Below are 19,458 nucleotides of genomic sequence, written 5' to 3'. Positions count from 1 at the left end.
ATTAAATACTAAAAAAAGACATTTTAATAACAACTTGACAATGATTATAATAACCTAAATACCTTGCTTGCAAGTATAAAAAGTGGCCATTGAACCAAAGGAAGATCCCCAAAATTCCTAGGCTTTAAAAGCAACTCCATTTCACTGTGAACAAGGAACACATGGCCATCCAAATATTAAGTAAGAAGAAAGAAGAAAGATAAAATAAAGCCAAATAAATGTATAGCAGATCCATGACTAACAAGTTGGTTAGGTAATCCTCCTCCATTAGATTCCTTATGATCTCATGCCAAAAGGGGGCAAAACCGAGCAGTATCAACCTTGTTTTTCTCCACAACCTTTGGATGAAGAGTAATTGAACAAGTAATATTTAGTCAAGTTCGAAACAAATGTTCAGCAAACATAAGACCAGTGTACTATAACCTTCCCATCAACATATGAATTTAAACAAAATTATTTCTTCCTCTATCTATAGCAAAAGGCTGACCTGAACAGAATTTTGATGGGAACTCCTGAAAATATAAAATATCGAGAAGAACTAAATAAGCTTATAGAGTAACAATACTATTTAAGGGGAAAATATGAAAGTAGAGAGCATATATTCTCAGAGAGCTACAACAGAGATAGGACACATACACATACAACTATCTTCCAAATACAGAATGAAAATCATAAAACAGGAAAAAGAACATTTAACAAGCAGCACCTATTGGGTAGAGGAACATGAAGTGTGTCCATAAAAGCTCTAGGAAACTACTCAAAAGTCTATGCAGTGCTTCAAATGACCTAATCTGTTGACCACATACGGCCACAAAATAGTTATACCAACTACTCTTAAATTCTGAAATGTACAGGACAAGACTAGCAATAGGTAAAAGATATTAATAATAACACGACAAATTATCAAAAGGATTTATCGTTGGTAAACCACAACTTAACAATACTACTTACCTCTCCCAGTCGATCTCTTGCCCCCTGTAAGAATCCATAGACAGCCAATACAAGTGTGTAAAACACATAAATATCTAGAAGATAAATCTGAAAGAATTTGAATTAACAAATCGGAAACAACCATTAAAACACTCAAAAACGGGAGAGGGAGAATGCAATTTTACGTAACAGTTAAATTGAAGGTTTTCCAATCACCTAAAAGCTTCTATACTATTTATTAACTACTAAACCAGTGAAATACAATCCTCAGAACTAAGTTTAGCAACTTGTGAAGATATAATATTTCAAATTACAAGAGATAAGTATATAATATCTTCAAACACCCGAAGATGTCATTTTAAAACTGCTCAAGAAAGAGTTTTTTTGCTGAAAAACTTATAGTGAATGCAAATAAAGCTAATCCAAACGCACTATGAGACTGCATAACAGAAACATGCTATATATTAACAACCCTGCCACTTCACACCAAACTTTAAGGACTTATTGTCAGACATTTTTCCGATCCCTATAGAGAAAGAAAGATTAAAAAGGAACAAGATGCTTTCCTCTTATGATAACATATTTGAAGGAGGAAGTGGAAAAACAAACAATGACACTGCACTTACAGCAACCACAGGAGCCCACACGTTAACAATTGTCAAAGCATTTTGATTATCTGCAACAATAAAGGCACCCTAATGACTACTAATATCAAAGAGAAAACAACAAAGACATAACCGCAGTCAAACAAACCAGTGCTTACTTTTAGAGACAAAATCATGCCAAGAGTAATTTATATTATCCTCTTTTATAATAGCCCTTGTTGGGTCCACCAAGGCCTTATCTACAAACCACAAAAATAGGACAATAAATCATACATGCATATAAGCTCACCAGTATATGTACCTTCATACAGACAAACAAATTATGTATAATTCCAAATTTGTATCTACTAATCCAAGGGCTATGTCTCACTAACCTAAAGAAAGTAAGCAAACGCAAATTTTGCACTCAAAATAACAAGCCAAAACAGCATATACCTAAGAAAAGGGGCAAGGTATCAAACTAATCAATGCAACAATGCAAAACTTCAGCTTGCATGTAAAATTAATTACGGAGCACACATAATATTTTTAAACAATAATATATCAACATAACTCTAAAATATAGAGTGGGGAAGCAAGAATCTTGATTTTCCTACAACATGTACTAGAAATTTAAAAAGTAGAAAAAAGAAAAAAAATCTAGTGTATACTTTATGAAATCTTAACTCCTTTCATACATTCCCCATCAAACATAATGTCTTTCTTTCATGAGGCAACAGAAAAAAACAACAATAAAGGCAAACTCAAGCACTGCACACTAAGCTAGCAGAAGGCACGATTGACGAATCTTCAGCAAATTTCGCAGCACATGGCAAAATCAACGGTGTGCGCCCTAAATTAAAGTAAGGCACAAATAATATATTTTATTAATTCATAGGGAAAAATGAAAATAAATAAAATAATTAAAAATTTTATAACTTCGATCAAAGACGGTTTTTTAAAAACCGTAGTAGTTAGGTTAACTAACAAAGATGATTTTTATAAAACCTCCTTCGTAACGTTCACATCAAAGATAGTTTTATAAAAACCGTTTGTAGTTGGATTTAAATAGTTTGCATTATTTTAAAAAATGACACTGCATCATTTGTTACGTTGGTTTTTTTATAACCGATGTAGATACAATGATGTGGAAATGCACTTTTGTAGTAGTGAGGGCACCTTTGTGGTCATCATAGAACGTGGGTGCAAAATGAGACTTAATTCCTACAAGAACTCGGACCAGGATGCGTTGGATGGTATGAAAGCTAGAAACAGAAACAGAATTGGTGTTGGTAGGATGTTGAGGCGGTCGAGGATGGAATCGACCTTGCTGTCGAGCTAAGTGTGGTGGAGGGATAGGTGGGAAATGGCCTCCTCCAACCTATTAGTGGTGGTTTTGAGCGTCACATGATCGGTCATAGCAGGTCGGACCAGTTGATAAGAACAGAGATCAAGTAAGGGAAATAATCCTGTTTCGAGGACAAGGTACCACCTAGGGGAACTAAATTGGAATATATTTTGCTTAGTTTTTCATTTTGTTCAACCTTGTTAATATACCACTGATAACAAAATTGGGGCATGGGGCTCAATACACATCAAAAACAGGTTCTAAATATGTATTAGACTAACAACGACATCCCGTTAGACAAAGAGAGAGACATAGTGCTCTAAGAATCAAATTCGCTTGCAAATTGAATATTATAAGATTAGGAAAATCCTCGCCTTTTCCCACCTATCTTTACTCTTCAGAACCCAAAATGATTCAAGCTCTTCTCTTTTCCTTAGAGAGAAATACATGAAGAAAGGATGGATGAAGATTATTCCTGCAGCCAAATGGAGATTCTAGGAGCTTAAAAATTCACTCTTTAAAAAATCAAAATACAAGGAATATTAAAAATTACAAGTGCAACAAAGGCATCCAAAAGGTCCCCTTAAAAACTGATTCATAAGAGAATAGTCTATTCAGTTATATAAACACTTATCATGTTCGTTAACCACCCGATGTGAGATTCTCAACAATCTAGAACCTATATGGATCACAACAACTTGACAGAAAAGAAAAAAGAATAAAAAGGGGAGAAAATTAAAATACGGCTGATTTGTGGATTAGGAACTATCAATGAGACGCTAATGGATATGTGAACATTGTTTTATAATTGCATGTGAGACTCAAAGTGATTTTGATGGAATAAAAAGCTTTGCCATGAAAGTGGAACTGAGAACATCGAGAGAGAAGAAAAGAAAGCGTTGGGACCTTGGGGGAGAAGAAATGTTTGATAAAAATTCACAGCAATGCTAAAACATGCAATGTTGGTAGGCATTATATATATGTTATTTAATTCAATTGTGAGAATTGAAATTAATTTATAGAAGTTTTGTTATATAATTTTTCTAAAAGATAAAAACTTCTATAAATTATATTTTATGATAAAGTTCTCTTATATCTTTTTTCTTCAGTGAAGTTCTCTTGTATGCCAGTGCATAATTTTATTTTTTTTCATCTTATCACTGAGTAGAATGTAAATTTTATACCAATAAAATATTATAGTGGATATAATTTAGCCATATAAAAGTATACGAAGAAAACAATGCATGTGCATACGAAGAAAGAATAGAACTTCATACTTATGCCTAAAAGTTAGAGTTGGAGATGTGATAGCATGCAAAGATAATCATATATAACGGGATGACACGTATTCAACCAATACAAAAGAATTTATATCTTAGTAGAAAAAAATATTATGAGTATAGTTAACCAGATATAATGCTATTAGACTAAAAAAAATCATGATATGGTGGAACTACTTATTTAATTATCTTAAAGAAAGGAATTACGTACCTACATAAATAATTTTTTCATTTTTATATATTATAATTAAATTAAATAAACTTATATTATTTAAAATTATTTTCTTTATAGTTAAATATTTTATTTAAGAATATTATTTTTAAACGACAAAGAAAAAATGTTTTTTCCATATAATCTTGATTTTCTTATTAACTTTTTTTTAGGGATCAAATATTTATATAAAAATAAAAAAAAATTAACAATGCAATTCATTAAAATAAATAGTTTTGCATAAAAAAAATATAAAAAGCAGAATTTAAAGTTTCATAATAAAAAAGAAAATAAATATGTCATCTAGTATATAGCTTCCCATAACAAATTAGCAATATGTTTATTCAACAAAATACTATAATTTAAAGGTAATTGATAACATATCTTAAAATATCAAGAAAAAACACACACACGTGTGTGTATATATATATATATATATATATATATCGAATTTAACAACACAATATAGCTAAATAAGAAACTTAGGCATTATAAAATTAACAAATATCAAAGTATATTTTCTGAAGTTATTGAAATTTTCTTCACACATAAGTAGTCCAACAAACGGAGACACAAACATAGAGAAAGAAATAAAGAAATGTTACATAAGACAAATTAAAAAATTAAACGACAAGCAAGAAATAGTGTCTGGATAAATAAATAGTTTAATTTCTATTTTTAAAAAACGAATAACAGATCATGCGTTTCTTTTTTGAAGCCACAGGCCATGCATTTCTTCTCACCTTATTATCCAAATTTTCAAACAAAGTGAAATTTGTTTAATTTGTACCTTGTAAAGAGATGATTGGACTATTTACCCCAAAAGTCCAGGCGAACTTGATCTTGCTACTGCTGCTTCAACTCTGCATCCATATTCAAATCTGTCTTCAATTGGTGTTGGTAGGATGTTGAGGCGGTCGAGGATGCATTGGATGGTATGAGAGCTAGAAATAGAAGCAGAATTGGTGTTGGTAGGATGTTGAGGCGGTCGAGGATGGAATCGACCTTGCTGTCGAGCTAAGTGTGGTGGAGGGATAGGTGGGAAATGGCCTCCTCCAACCTATTAGTGGTGGCTTTGAGCGTCACATGGTCAGCTATAACAGGTCGGACCAGTTGATAAGAATAGAGATCAAGTAAGGGAAGTAATCCTCTTTCAAGGGCAAAGTACCTCCTAGTGGAACTGAATTGGAATGTATTTTGCTTAGCTTTTCATTTTGTTCAATCTTATTAATATACCACTGATAACAAAATTTCTAACAAACCATGATAACGGAATTATAACAAACAATATTTTAACAATCATTTCTTCTAGAATATGTAATTGGTTGCAATTGTCTATGTGCTAGAAGTAAGCTAATTCCTTCAAGCCTCATAGTATTTTAGGGACTGAGGTCATGCCACATTCCTGTTGGGCATACTTGTATGGGTTTCAGGCATATTGCTAACAATCACTATCATCTACAATTTTGATGTTGACCTATACCACTCTGATGCATCCTCCTAAAGGCTTGCAAGGCTTCTCAATACTTAGCTTGTCAATCTTGCAAGGCTCCTATTCTACTTGGAACTTAGAGCAACGATAATATCATCACATAAAATCATATATCATGCATTAGACATATTGGAAATCCCTGAATGAAATCTCCTAATTTTATAAATTCACCAACAGCAAGAAATTCAAGAAAATAAATGATATGAATTTTAATAATTAAGCTTTAAGACACTAGCCCTTGGCCAACTTTGTTTTAACACCAAGGCAATTACCATGGCTGTTCTTAAATCCATATTTACAGAACAAAATTGGGGCATGGGGCTCAATACACATCAAAAACAGGTTCTAAATATTTATTAGACTAACAACGGCATCCAGTTAGACAAAGAGAGACATAGTGCTCTAAGAATCAAATTCGAATGCAAATTGAAAATTATAGGATTAGGAAAATCCTCACCTTTTCCCACCTATCTTTACTCTTCAAAACCCAAAATGATTCAAGCTCTTCTCTTTTCCTTAGAGAGATATACATGAAGAGAGGATGGATGAAGATTATTCCTGCACCCAAATGGAGATTCTAGGAGCTTAAAAATCCACTCTTTAAAAAATCAAAATACAAGGAATATTAAAAATTACTACCTAGAACCTATATGGATCACAACAACTTGACATAAAAGAAAAAAGAATAAAAAGGAGAGAAAATTAAAAATACAGCTGATTTGAGGATTAGGAACTATCAATGAGAAGCTAATGGATATGCGAACATTGTTTTATAATTGCATGTGAGACTCAAAGTGATTTTGATGGAATAAAAAGCTTTGCCCTTAAAGTGGAACTGGGAACATCGAGAGACAAGAAAAGATAGCGTTGGGGCCTTGGGGGAGAAGAAATGTTTGATAAATGTTCCCGGCAAGGCTAAAACATGCAATGTTGGTAGGCATTATATATATGTTATTTAATTCAATAGTGAGAATTGAAATTAATTTATATAATTTTTCTAAAAGATAAAAACTTTTATAAATTATTTTTTTATGAAAAAGTTCTCTTATATCTTTTTTTCATCGGTGAAGTTCTCTCGTATGCCAGTGCTAAGTTTTTTTTTTTTTTCTTCTTATCATTGAGTAGAATGTAAATTTTATGCCAACAAAATATTATAAAAGTATAATATAAAAGTATGTGAAGAAAACAATGCGCATACGAAGAAAGAACAGAACTTCTTGCTTATGCCTAAATAGAGTTGGAGATATCATACCATGCGAAGATAATCATATATAACAGGATGGCACGTATTCAACCAATACAAAAGAATTTATATCTTAGTGGACAAAAAATGTTATCAAGTATAGTTTACCAGATATAATGCTACTAGACTAAACAAAATATTCATGATATGGTGGAACTCATTATTTATTTATCTTAAAGAAAGGAACTACGTACCTACATATTTAAGTATTTTTATCAACTAATATGATTTTAAATAAAATTTTCATTTTTTATAGATTATAATTAAATTAAATAAGCTTATATTTTTTAATTTTTTTAATATTTAAATATTTTATTTAAGAATATTCTTTTTAAACAACAAAGAAAATTTGTTTTTTTTTCATATAATCTTGGTTTTCTTATTAACTTTTTTAGGGACCAAATATTTACATATAAATAAAAAAATTAACAATACAATAATTCATTAAAATAAATAGTTTAACATAAAAAATAAAAAATCAGAATTTAAAGTTTCATAATAAGAAAAATACGTCATCTAGTATATAGTTTCCCATAATAAATTATAAATATTAAAATAGGTCAAAGGGTTTTTAAATTCAATAAAGGGTAAAAAAATGTTTTTAAACAAATTAGTGAAAATAAAATTTGAGAAGAAAAAAAATGTTAATAACTTATAAGTTAACTGCTACTCCATTAGCTTGAAAATAAACTACAAAAATAAGTACTAAAATAAGTTTTTGTGCCAAACAAATTTCATTTGTTTAAAGTTGATTATAAGGTAATTAAATGAATTTATAAGTTCCACGCCTAAAATTTTTTACTAAATTTCCTTGTAATTCATAAAAATAATTTATATTACTCAATAACAACATAGAACCAAATAATACAGATAATTTAACAAAATATTATAATCGCAAGGGCATAATCTATTTATTCAACAAAATACTATAATTTGAAGGTAATCAATTAAGATAGTAACATATCTTAATAGCATGGGTAAAATCACAACAAAATTAGACAGATTTTATAAAATTAACAAATATCAAAGTATATTTTCTGAAGTTATTTAAATTTTCATCACACACAAGTATGTAGTCGCAAAAGAAGACATAGAGAAAGAAATAAAGAAAGGCTAAGCAACACAAATTAAAAAATTAAACGACAAGCAAGAAATAGTGTCGGGATAAATAGATACTTTAATTTCTATTTTTAAAAAAGGAATAACAGATCATGCGTTTCTTTCTCTGTTTCTTTTCTTAAGGCACAGACCATGCATTTCTTCTCACCTTATCAACCAAAGTTTCAAACAAAGTGAAAGTTGTTTAATTTGTACCTTGTAAAGAGATGATTGGACTATTTATCCCAAAAGTCCAGGCGAACTTGATCTTGCTACTGCTGCTTCAACTCTGCATCCATATTCAAATCTGTCTTCAATTCTTCACTATGAAGCAAGCCTTGCCGAATTGCAATTGCTACTAGTTTTCTTTAATTTCCGAAAAATTGCGCTTCAGAGACGACCTATTTAATAATTCTAGATCATGTTTATGTACCCAACGATACCCATATTTCTTCACTTCAACAACCAAATCTTGATCATGAAGAAGATCTCTGGATCTACATTTCACTTCCAACTCATCAAAATTACGATCATCAAAAAGATCTAGAGTGAAATAGAATAGCCACAAGTGATCCGATTCATCAGTGACTAGATCTTCACGGAAAAGAACCGGAATATAAGGAGATGGACGTTCTTTCTTTCTTTGTTGGGGTGGAATAGAAGGGCCACATGTAATACTAAGAATTGAAGGTTGTTCCATGTCTGGAGGGGGAATTCTTCTTTCTTTGTGTACCACGAAGATTACACTCAACGCAAGGCCTATCCAATTTTTGTAATGCTGCATAAAGTGAGATCTGCCTATGTTTATGACATTGCCCATGCCCAAATGCTGTTTCTCGAACCAGCTTGGTATTTCACTTCCTGGAATAATACTTGAAATCGGTGGAACCAAAGGAAGTAAATCGGGATGAGCTATTTGCATCATCCATGAGAAACAATTGTTGGGGCAGCGATCTCTCTCAGCTAATTCTGGGCAGTTGAAAATATTTAATCCCAATCCATATTCATAATCATCAACAGTTGTCCAATTCCACCAAAACAGATCAGTTCGTGAAGGGAGCTCAGGCAAATATTTCAATCTCTTGCAGTGTTGTAAGTTTAAATGTAACAGTTTGGAAAGCTCCTTGAGGCTGGGTAGTGTTTCAAAATTGTTTCCCATTAAATATAGCTCTTCTAAGCATTGGAAATTAACAAAAGCATCAGGGATTTTAAGTAAATTGCAGAAACTTAAATCAAGTTCACGCATACATGGGAAAATAGGCAAGGAAGGCAACAAACATCTAACTGAATCTTTGTGTGCATCCTCCAGGCTTTTGTCGAAGGCCACAGAAGGCCATGGAAGCCCCTTTTTGAAGAATGAGAATATTGATTGGGAACGACTGGGAGCTTCACCTATACGAAGCTTCTTCAAATGCCCTGCACCCCTTTGTTCTTCTGATGAACGGATATTATATAGTTTTGAACAGCCGAAAAGACTTAGGTATTGGAGAGAACTGAGTCTCAATATGTTGTTGGGTAAGCTTTCGAGACTTTTGCAATCTTTCAAATTTAATTTAACAAGCTTTGTTAGATGACCAATGGATGGATGTATCTGCCTTAGTTGTTCACATCCTTCGAGATTTAACTCTCTAAGATTTAGGTCCTCTGCAAAATCTGGCAACTTTACGAGACTTTTGCAATCTTTCAAATTTAAAACCTCAAGCTTTGTTAGATGACCAATGGATGGATGTATCTGCCTTAGTTGTTCACATCCTTCGAGATTTAACTGTCTAAGATTTAGGTCCTCTGCAAAATCTGGCAACTTTACGAGACTTTTGCAATTTTGCAAAACTAAACCAGAAAGCTTTCTTAGGTGACCAATGGATGGATGTATCTGCCTTAGTTCTATACATCCTCTGAGATTTAACCAGGAAAAATTTAGGTCCTCTGCAAAATGTGGCAAGTCAGTGAGACTTTTACACTCTTCCAAATCTAATGAAAATTTAAGCTTTCTTAGACGACCAATGGATGAGGGTAGCTGTTTTAGTTGTTCACATCCTGTCAGATCTAAGTATTCAAGATTTAGGGCCTGTTCAAAATGTGGTAACTCGACAAGACTTTTGCAGTCCCATAATCTCAAATTGGTAAGATTTCTAGGAAAACCAATGGATGGATGGAACCGACTGAGTCGTGTACATCCACTGAGATCTAGACTCTCGAGATTTAGGGCCTCACTAAAATCTGGCACCTCAATTAGATTGACGCAGAAAGAGAGATTCAAACGTCTCAGTTTGGGTATAGGCTGCAATGAAGGACCAATAGAAAGAGACAAAATTAAAAACAACACTTGGACCATAATTATTAATTATTCAAACAAGAATCGAATAATCAAAGATAATTTTTATATTGGTGTATTTCATTTAAAGAAAATGAAAATAGGAAAAACATAAAAATTTACACTACCTGTGTGCTGTCCCATAAATGTTGGATGTTACTCCTAGAAAGATCCAACTCAATAAGATTGTGTGGCTGAAAACATTGAGGTAGAAAGTTAAAGGGATAGTATGGCCAAATAAGATATCCTAATTTATTATTGGAAACATAATTGAGATTTCCTGAAAATTTCTTCTTCTCATTTGTGGTAACCTTCCACTGCTTATACTCGGGAAACATAAGCAACTTAAGGTTTTTCATTTTTGATAGAGCATCAACTCTCATTGTTGTTTCAAAAAACATCCATGTTTTATCTTCAACAACTATGGCTTCCAGATTTTTTGCTTTCTACAACATTGCAAACAAGAAAGAAAATATTAGATCTTTTGCAGTACATACAGATTCCAGAAAAAATGGAGCAACCTAAGATTTATGCATTAAAAAATAAATTATACCATATTGTTCGACAAAACTTCGTAGAGATCTTTCCAATCCCACAATCTACTCCAATTTCTTGGCTCTTTAGGTGATTTTTCTCGAACAATACACTTGCCTAAATCTCTCAGCAACCTATGCATATAAATCTTCCCGTGACTAATGGTTATGAGTGATTTATCAACAAGAATTGGGAGGCCAATTTCAGGATTAAATCCACGAAAATCCAGGATTTCTTTCACATAACGCTCAGAATATTTATAACTATAATCACGACTGAAGAAACAAGCAATATCTAAAAATATTTCTTTGTCTTTTTCTTCCAGATCATCATAACTTATTCGCAACACCTTCATAATATCCTCACTTTTAATTTCATTTAACCTAACCAATGTACTTTTCCACTGCGAAACATTTCGACCTTGCAAAAAGTTGCCTATTACTTGAATTGCCAAGGGATGGCCTTGAGCATGTGATAATACATCATGTGTCAACATTTTGTAACCACTCAAAATATAGTCACATTTGAAAGCATTTTTGCAAAATAACTGAACAGCATTGTCTTGATTCAATGGCTTGACTTGGTAAACATGATTTACTCCATGTGTCCTTAATATGTGTTCATCCCTAGAAATTACGATGATTCTACTCCCTCCACCTACACATTCACGTAATAGAGTCTCTCTACTCCCTGTAAACATGTGTAGTTGTTCAACCCGGCTAACATTATCAAGAACTATAAGTCCTCGTTTATTGCGTAACCTAGTTCCTATCAAATATGTTCCCTTGGAAGCATTGCAAATCTCTATATTTTTATCATTTACACATTGAGAAAGCAATTGTTTTTGTACACCTAGTGAACCAATTTTTTTATAAATTTCTTTTACATCATCAACAAAACAATGAAAATCATATTGATAAGAAATCTTTTCGTATAAAGCACGTGCAAGAGTGGTTTTTCCTATTCCCCCCATTCCACAAATTCCAACAACTCGAACGTCACTAACCAACTCCAATTCTAAACACTTTTCTAATTCTTCAACACAGGATTCCATCCCAACTAGATTACCCTTTGGAAGATTTTGAAATTTGGAACCCAATCTACATTTTATTTCTAGAACAATTTTTTCAATCACTGCAGGTTGTGACCTGAAAATTTAAAGAAAATGAAGAATGACAAAGTATCAGAACCACAACATAATGTATATATGTACAGGGCAAGATAATTTCAGAGATTTCAAACACCATTTGCATTAAACATGTATAAATTTAGAGTCAATTTGCATGCTACGTCGTCAACTTCTATGAACTCTACTTTAGAAAGCGATAGTAAGTCTGATAAAAACAACTTGACTAAGAAATGATGAAATGTATGCACATGGACATAATATGACTGACTGCATATAAATTTTTACTTACTCATTTTGGATATTCCAGCCAGAGATATTGGCCACTTGTTTCAGAGCTTCTCTCCATCTCTGCAGTTCCTCCATCTTCTCTTTATCTCCTCTGAATCTTCGTTCGTGTTCTGCAAAGGCAATCCCATAATAACCACTCTGTTTCCGCAGCTCTGATGGATCAACATCATAGAAAATTGGAAGAACACGACTCGGGGATGCTTGAATAGTGCAGTTGCAGATGTGTGCAAGTTCACGCAAGCACCAAGTTGAGGAAGCATAGTTCTTTGAGAAGACCACAACGAAAAGGCCAGACCCTTGAATGGCCAGTAGCAGCTCGGGTGCTATGGATTCGCCTTTCTGAAGATGTGTATCATCTTTGAAGGCATGGATGCCATTTTGAGAGAGAGCATCAAAGAGAAAAGCAGTGAAGCTGTTGCGCGTGTCTTCACCGCGGAAGCTGACAAACACATCATATGTAGGGATGGTCGCATTAGAAGCCATTGCAATTGCAGAAGCGGAATTCGAGGTGACCTTCTTGGCCTTGGGGGAGGAGGATCTCCGCCAGATGAAGACAACGACGCAGCCGACGAGGACGGCGACGGAGGTAGTGAGATGCATGAGGAACTCGCGGTTCTCGAGTACAATTAGTTTGGGCAGTGAAGAAATATTATAAAGCTAATAATTGTAGAAAGAAACGCTTCTTTCCTTATTTTTCCAATTTGCTTTATAGAAAACTAATAACTGTAGTTCACTCGTCAGTTTCTCATGTCACGATTGCGTCTAAGGATTTTCATTTTTCAACCCACTTGTGCTGTCATCTTCGGTTCACTTTTCCTTTATTTTTCTTTAATTTTTGTTTTGTTTAATTACTGATTTTATTTTTATTATTTATCCTTTAATTTTTATAATTTTTTTCTTTATAAGTTATGTCTTAATTGTACGTTAATCCGATAATTTGAAAGTAATTTTTTTTATTTTTTATAATTTATATAATTTGAAATTGATTTTTTACTTCATATATTTTATATTTTAATTTTTTTTAGTCTTTATTATTAAAATATAAATAATATTATCAATTGTAAACAATTATAAAAATATTAATAAGTAATTTATAACTAATTTATTATATTTATAATAAAAGATAATTTATAATTTATAATTAATTTGTAATAAATTATTAAAACTAAAAATATTACTTTCAAATTATACAAATTATAAGAATTAAAAGAAAAATTAAAAATATTATTTATGAAAAATAGAATTAAAAGAGAATTTGAATGTAAAGTATAAAACTAAAAAATTGTTTTCAAATTATAGGGATAAAAATATACTGATCCTAAAATTATAGAAAAAATGTGTAAGCTTAACCTAATTTTTTTATTTATTAAACTTAAGATATATGGTATATGGATACAAAGAAAATATGGATAGTGAAAATGAGGAGTTTTTCTTGGCAGCTTCTTCCCCTCTTTGCCATATGTTGGGGTCCGCAGTAACCGCGTCAGTTAATTGTTTAAAGTTACCGTGAGACACGCTGAAAATTTCATTATCATTAATCAAAGTAATTGTTCACATGAAGTTATAAATTCAATTTAATAAATACTCGAATGTTTGTTTTTTAATGATATTTTTTATATTGAATTTTTTTATTTTTGGTTATTGATATTTTTAATTTATGATAAATTAATGAAATTTATATTTATTTTTTATCAGAGAATAAAAATAAAAAATTATAAAATTAATATTTTATCTTAAATTTAATTTATAAGCTGTTAAGTTGGACTAAGTATTTTTGTTGTAAAACTGTATGAACACATTAACTTTTTACTATTGCCCGGTCTTTTCTAATGAAGACTATAGATATTAATGCTAACGCGTTGTTTTGGGCATTCAAGACGTGACTCATTTATATTTAATTGTAAATTATTATTATCAAGTCAAGTCAGCTAGACTCAAATCTTGATACAATTAAGACAGACACTGCCGTGTGAATAAGGCATAAGTGTGGACTTGGATGCTGAGAAAATACTTACACATTTCTCATTAGTAAGACATTTGATGTGATCTTAGTTTTGTCATTCCTCAATTTAACTAGGGTTGATATTCATGCTCTATAACATTAAAATTATTAACGGTTTTTTTGGATTATTAATTGTAGAAAATTAACGTGATTTTCATAAATAATAAATAAATAAATAATATTTTTTTTTTTCATATGAATGTTTGTTTGATGTGTATTTTGATTTTTTTGAAAGAGAAATAAAATTATAAAAATAGGAAAACTTTTTTTTGGTATAATTTTTTTAGTTCTTATAATTTATATTTATATTTTATTTTATTTTTTATATTTTAAAAATGATATTTTTAGTTTTTATATTTTATATTTTAATTTATTTTTAGTCTTTATTATTAAAATATGAGTAATATTATCAATTATAATTAATTATAAAAATATTAGTAATTATCAACTATCATTAACTATAAAAATATTAGTAATTAATTCATAAATAATTTATCATATTTGTAATAAAAAATAGTTGATAATTTATAACTTATTTAAAATTAATTATTTTTATATTATTTAATAATGACTAAAATATAATTAAAATGAAAATTATAAAAATTAAAAAAATTACTTTCAAACTATACGTATCAACAACGACTAAAAATATTATTTTTAAAGTTTAGGAATTAAAAATAAATTTAAATATAAATTATAAGACTAAAAACTATTTTTAAATTATAGGGATAAAAATATCCAAATCCTAAAATTATAGGAAAAAAAAGTGTAAAGTTAACCTAATTTTTTTATTTATTAAACTTAAGATACATGCTATATGGATGCATAGAAAGCATGCATAGTGAAAATGAAGAGTTTTTCATGACAGCTTCTTCCCCTCTTTGTCATATGTGGGGTCCGCAGAAACCGCCTCACTTATTCACACTTTATTTTAGTTTTCCCTGTATTTTTTCACTGAATAGAATAACTTATAGATTGTTATAAATTATTATTATTATTAAGTCAAGTCACTCAAATCTTCAGTATTGACACAATCTCTTGGAAGAAAATTAAGACACCTGACACTGCAGTATGAATAAGGCATACGTGTTGACTTGGATACTACAATTAGAAAAAATGCTTACAATTAGAAAAAATGCTTACAAATTTCTTATTAGTAAGACACTTGACATGCTCTAACACATTTCTTATTAGTAAGACATTTCACATGCTCTTAACACAAGTAATAGATAAACAAATAATATATTTTTTTTATAAGAATATTTTTTTGGTCTATTTTGATTTCTTTAAAAAAGAAAAAAATATGATTATCAAAATAGGAAGATTATGTTGGATATAATTTTTTTTAGTTTTTATATTTTATATTTTAATTTTTTTTAATCTTTACTATTAAAATATCAAAATATAAATAATATTATCAATTACAATTAACTATAAAAATATTAATAAATAATTCATAATTATTTTATCATATTTGTAATAAAAAATAGTTGATAATTTATAATTAATTATTTTTATATTTTTTTAATAAGAACTAAAAAATAATTAAAATACAAATTTTAAAAACTAAACAGACTATTTTTAAACCATAAGAAGTAAAAAAAGAATTAAAAATATTATTTTTAAAATATAGGAATTAAAAAATAAATTTAAATATAAACTATAAGACTAAAAAATTATTTTTAAATCATAGGGATAAAAAAATAAGAATAATAAAATTATAAGAAAAAATAAATAATTTAACCTAATTTTTTCTATTTATTCAACTTAAGATATATGGTTTATGGATACAAAGAAAGGATGGACAGTGAAAAGGAGAAATTTTTCATGGCAGCTTCTTCCCCCACTTGCCATATGTTGGGGTCCGCAGAAACCGCGTCACTTGTTCAGACTTTATTTTAACTGTATTGGACCAATCAAACAATGATCCAGAGGTCTTCTTGTTTTAGTCTTTGTTCTGGTTTTCAAAATATTGCAGCAGAGAGAGAGCATTGGTTGATGTCATGACTTTCTTTTTTTTTTCTTTTCTGTTCTTTTTCTTAAAGAATACAAATCTTTGAAACTAGTACAGCCCCCACATATTAGAGCACATGGGATAGCTGTCTAGATAAAAAATCTGAAACATTCAATTTGTGCTATGTACACTAGACATGAAAAAAGAAGAAAACTAAATTATTGTGATACTCTATCAAAATAAAAACCATTGTCTGTTCAATCTTCAATCTAGTTTTCAAAACATTGCATCAAATAATGTTGGATAATGTCAGTTTTTGACATATTGTTTTGTCGTGAATCAAAATCTTTGAGACTAGTCAAGCCATCATATGACAGAGGCTCCCTAATGGCTCTTTGGATCAAAATCTGAAACATTCTATTTTTTGAAGCACATATATAAAACTCGAAAACAAATTCTATTTTCAGTTTTTTTTGTTCGAGATCATCATAATTGTAACACATTCATAATATTTCTACTTTTATCATCTCTTAGCCTATCCAATGTATTTATCTATTGTGAAAGATTTTGACCAAACAAAGATTTGCCTATTAATTTCTTCAATTACTAAGAAATGACCTTGAACATGTAATAGTTCATCTTGTGTAACTTTTCATAATCATTCATAATATAGTTACATTTGAAAACATATATGCAAAATAACTAAATAACATTGTCCCAATTCAATGGTTAGATTTGGTAAATATTATTTATTCCATGTATCCTTAATATGTATTCATTCCTAGAAGTTATAATGATTATGCTCCCTTCACCTAATCATTGATGTAATAAAGTCTCTCTATTCCCTTTAAACATATGTAATTGTTCAACCTGACCAACATTATAAAACATTAATTGCAAAACTCTAATGTTGCTTTAGTTAGTATTGAGTTGTTGATGATTTGAAATCTCATTAATTAGTAGTTACGTTTATGAATGATTACATTAATTTGTAATTAAAACACCAAAATTAAAAGATAATAATAGAAATTAATAAATACAATGTAATTATTATTAATTATAAGAAAAAAAAAACAATTTCTTTGGCCAAAACTCTAATGTTGCTTTCATTAGTACTAAGTAGTTGATAATTTGAAATTGTATTTACTTATTATTTATTTATATATATATATATATATATATATATATATATATATATATATATATATATATATATATATAGATGGTTATATTAACTCATAATCAATATTTAATTTGATAAGGTTGCCGGTTATAAAAAAATATATTAAACAGTATAGTAATTAATATTAAATAATATAAACAACAACAGGACACTTTTTTTTGCCAAACCCTAAAAATCTAGCCCTACGCGTCAATTTAATTAAGAATCCTTCAAAATTCTGTTGAAATCTTGTATATTTTTTATCCATTTTTCAATTTAGTAAAACATTTGCTCTTCAAAGTGCCTTATAATTTGTTTCTCTGAAACACCTTATTTGATTCAATTAAAGTTACTCATATATATCTTTATCATTGACTAAGAGCTTACTTTGGGCTTTTAATTCACTTTACTTTTTATATTTTCATATTCAAAAAGAAAAGAACAAAAAAAAAACACTCATTAATGTAATTCAAATATTTACATAGAATTTATATTATAACATACCTTTTAATAGTCCTTAATATAAATAATTCATTTATTTATCCGCGCATGCGCGGGTTTATAATTCTAGATCCTTTTCAGGCGCCCAATGATAATGGCCATATTTCACAAAGACGTCGTATGTCCTTATTGCATGAGATGAAGAAGGGGTGATTTGGATGACAGTGTCACAAGGACTAACATACGTAGCTTTCTCAGACTTGAGTCTGTTCATTCAGAGTGAATAAAAATTATTTAAACAAGTTTATGTATTTTTAGAAAAAACTGATTCGTTTATTCACAAAAAAGGAAAACTGATTTGTTTTTGGATAAAAATAGTTTATCCATTAGTATGCATTTTATTTATACTCTTCAAATCTAATAGTATCAATTTCAAATAATTTGTAATGAGTTGGTTGGTCATCGAAAACTCTGCACTAGCAAGTAAAGAACCAGAGAGATCATCATATCTGAAGGTCCAAGGTAATTACAAAAGCAAGAATTTTTAGTGTATATTTTTATGTAGCCACTAGTTCTAAATAATTGAACATGTCCAATTTACCAATAAAGGTGATAGATCCTTCCTTCGAGAGAAGGGAACCTCCAGAATAAGAGAAGGAAGGGGCATAAAATAAGTCTCAATTCATTGCTTGCTTTCAGTATTGATCCAGTATTGCAGTACTTGTATATAACAGATAACAGACATTGCTTTGCAACTAACCACTAGATATGCGTAACAAGAGCCTACACTTTTACGATTATATTAATTTGCTATAATAAACTATAACCATCTCAATCCCTTTAATGCCCTTAATTACAAATCATTTGTTTAACAAAATAATATTAATCAACGGTACTAATAATAATGCTATATTAAGTAATAACACACTCACATAAATACATAAGACAAATTAAAAAATTAAATGACAAGTGAGAAATAATTTCAGGGACGAATAACTACTGTACTTTCTATTTTTTAAAAATAATTAATAACAAAGACCGTGAGCACTTGGTCTCGATTGTGTGCATCCTTTTTTGGTTTGATTGTTGCAAATCATGCATCCATATTCAACAATGTCTCCAGTTCTTCACTGTGATGGAAGTGTAGATGAATTGCAGTTGCTATATTGTTATCTTCAATAGTAAAAACTTGTGTTTCCAAGACACTGAATATTCGGTGTGCATCATTGTTAATTTTGATGCTTGCAGATCCTTTTCATATACCCAACGATACCCGCATTTCTTCACCTCAACATCAAAACCTTGCTGGTCCCTTATTTCAAATTCCTATTTCACGTCACCTCAAGATATAATAATTTTTTTATATGCAAGAATCGGATAAGAACATTTATAACCGCATTCAGGATGTCACTAATTGTTGTCATTAGTAGTCAATGAGGGCCTGGACT

At 30.0% G+C, this 19,458-nt stretch overlaps 1 protein-coding gene and 1 pseudogene across 25 annotated transcripts; both read right to left on the bottom strand.

Annotated features, from left to right (window-relative positions):
- Positions 1–62: 62 nt before the first annotated feature.
- On the bottom strand, positions 63–13,146 carry LOC100815768 (disease resistance protein RPV1). Of its 25 annotated transcripts, none has more exons than XM_041016652.1 (12): positions 12,453–13,145; positions 11,054–12,182; positions 10,629–10,946; positions 8,403–10,467; positions 6,303–6,403; positions 5,144–5,533; positions 1,694–3,337; positions 1,557–1,606; positions 952–1,038; positions 488–512; positions 243–338; positions 63–144 (listed from the first exon to the last, which is right to left on the bottom strand). In XM_041016652.1, the coding sequence occupies exons 1-4, from the start codon at positions 13,049–13,051 to the stop codon at positions 8,545–8,547; spliced, it is 3,969 nt and encodes a 1,322-aa protein (XP_040872586.1). In that variant the 5' UTR covers positions 13,052–13,145; the 3' UTR covers positions 63–144; positions 243–338; positions 488–512; positions 952–1,038; positions 1,557–1,606; positions 1,694–3,337; positions 5,144–5,533; positions 6,303–6,403; positions 8,403–8,544. The 25 variants fall into 25 exon arrangements, with proteins under 25 accessions (XP_040872586.1, XP_040872587.1, XP_040872580.1 ...); XM_041016653.1 differs by having other exon boundaries at positions 952–975; XM_041016646.1 differs by adding an exon at positions 707–791 and having other exon boundaries at positions 243–512; positions 952–1,606.
- Positions 13,147–16,893: 3,747 nt separating this feature from the next.
- Positions 16,894–19,458, bottom strand: part of LOC121175014 (disease resistance-like protein DSC1) — a 23,124-nt pseudogene continuing 20,559 nt past the window's right edge.

The sequence above is a fragment of the Glycine max genome, chromosome 6, assembly GCF_000004515.6.
Source record: "Glycine max cultivar Williams 82 chromosome 6, Glycine_max_v4.0, whole genome shotgun sequence".
NCBI lineage: Eukaryota > Viridiplantae > Streptophyta > Magnoliopsida > Fabales > Fabaceae > Glycine > Glycine max.
The sequence above is the reverse complement of the archived record's forward strand: the minus strand, read 5'-3'. Positions and strand labels throughout refer to the sequence as shown.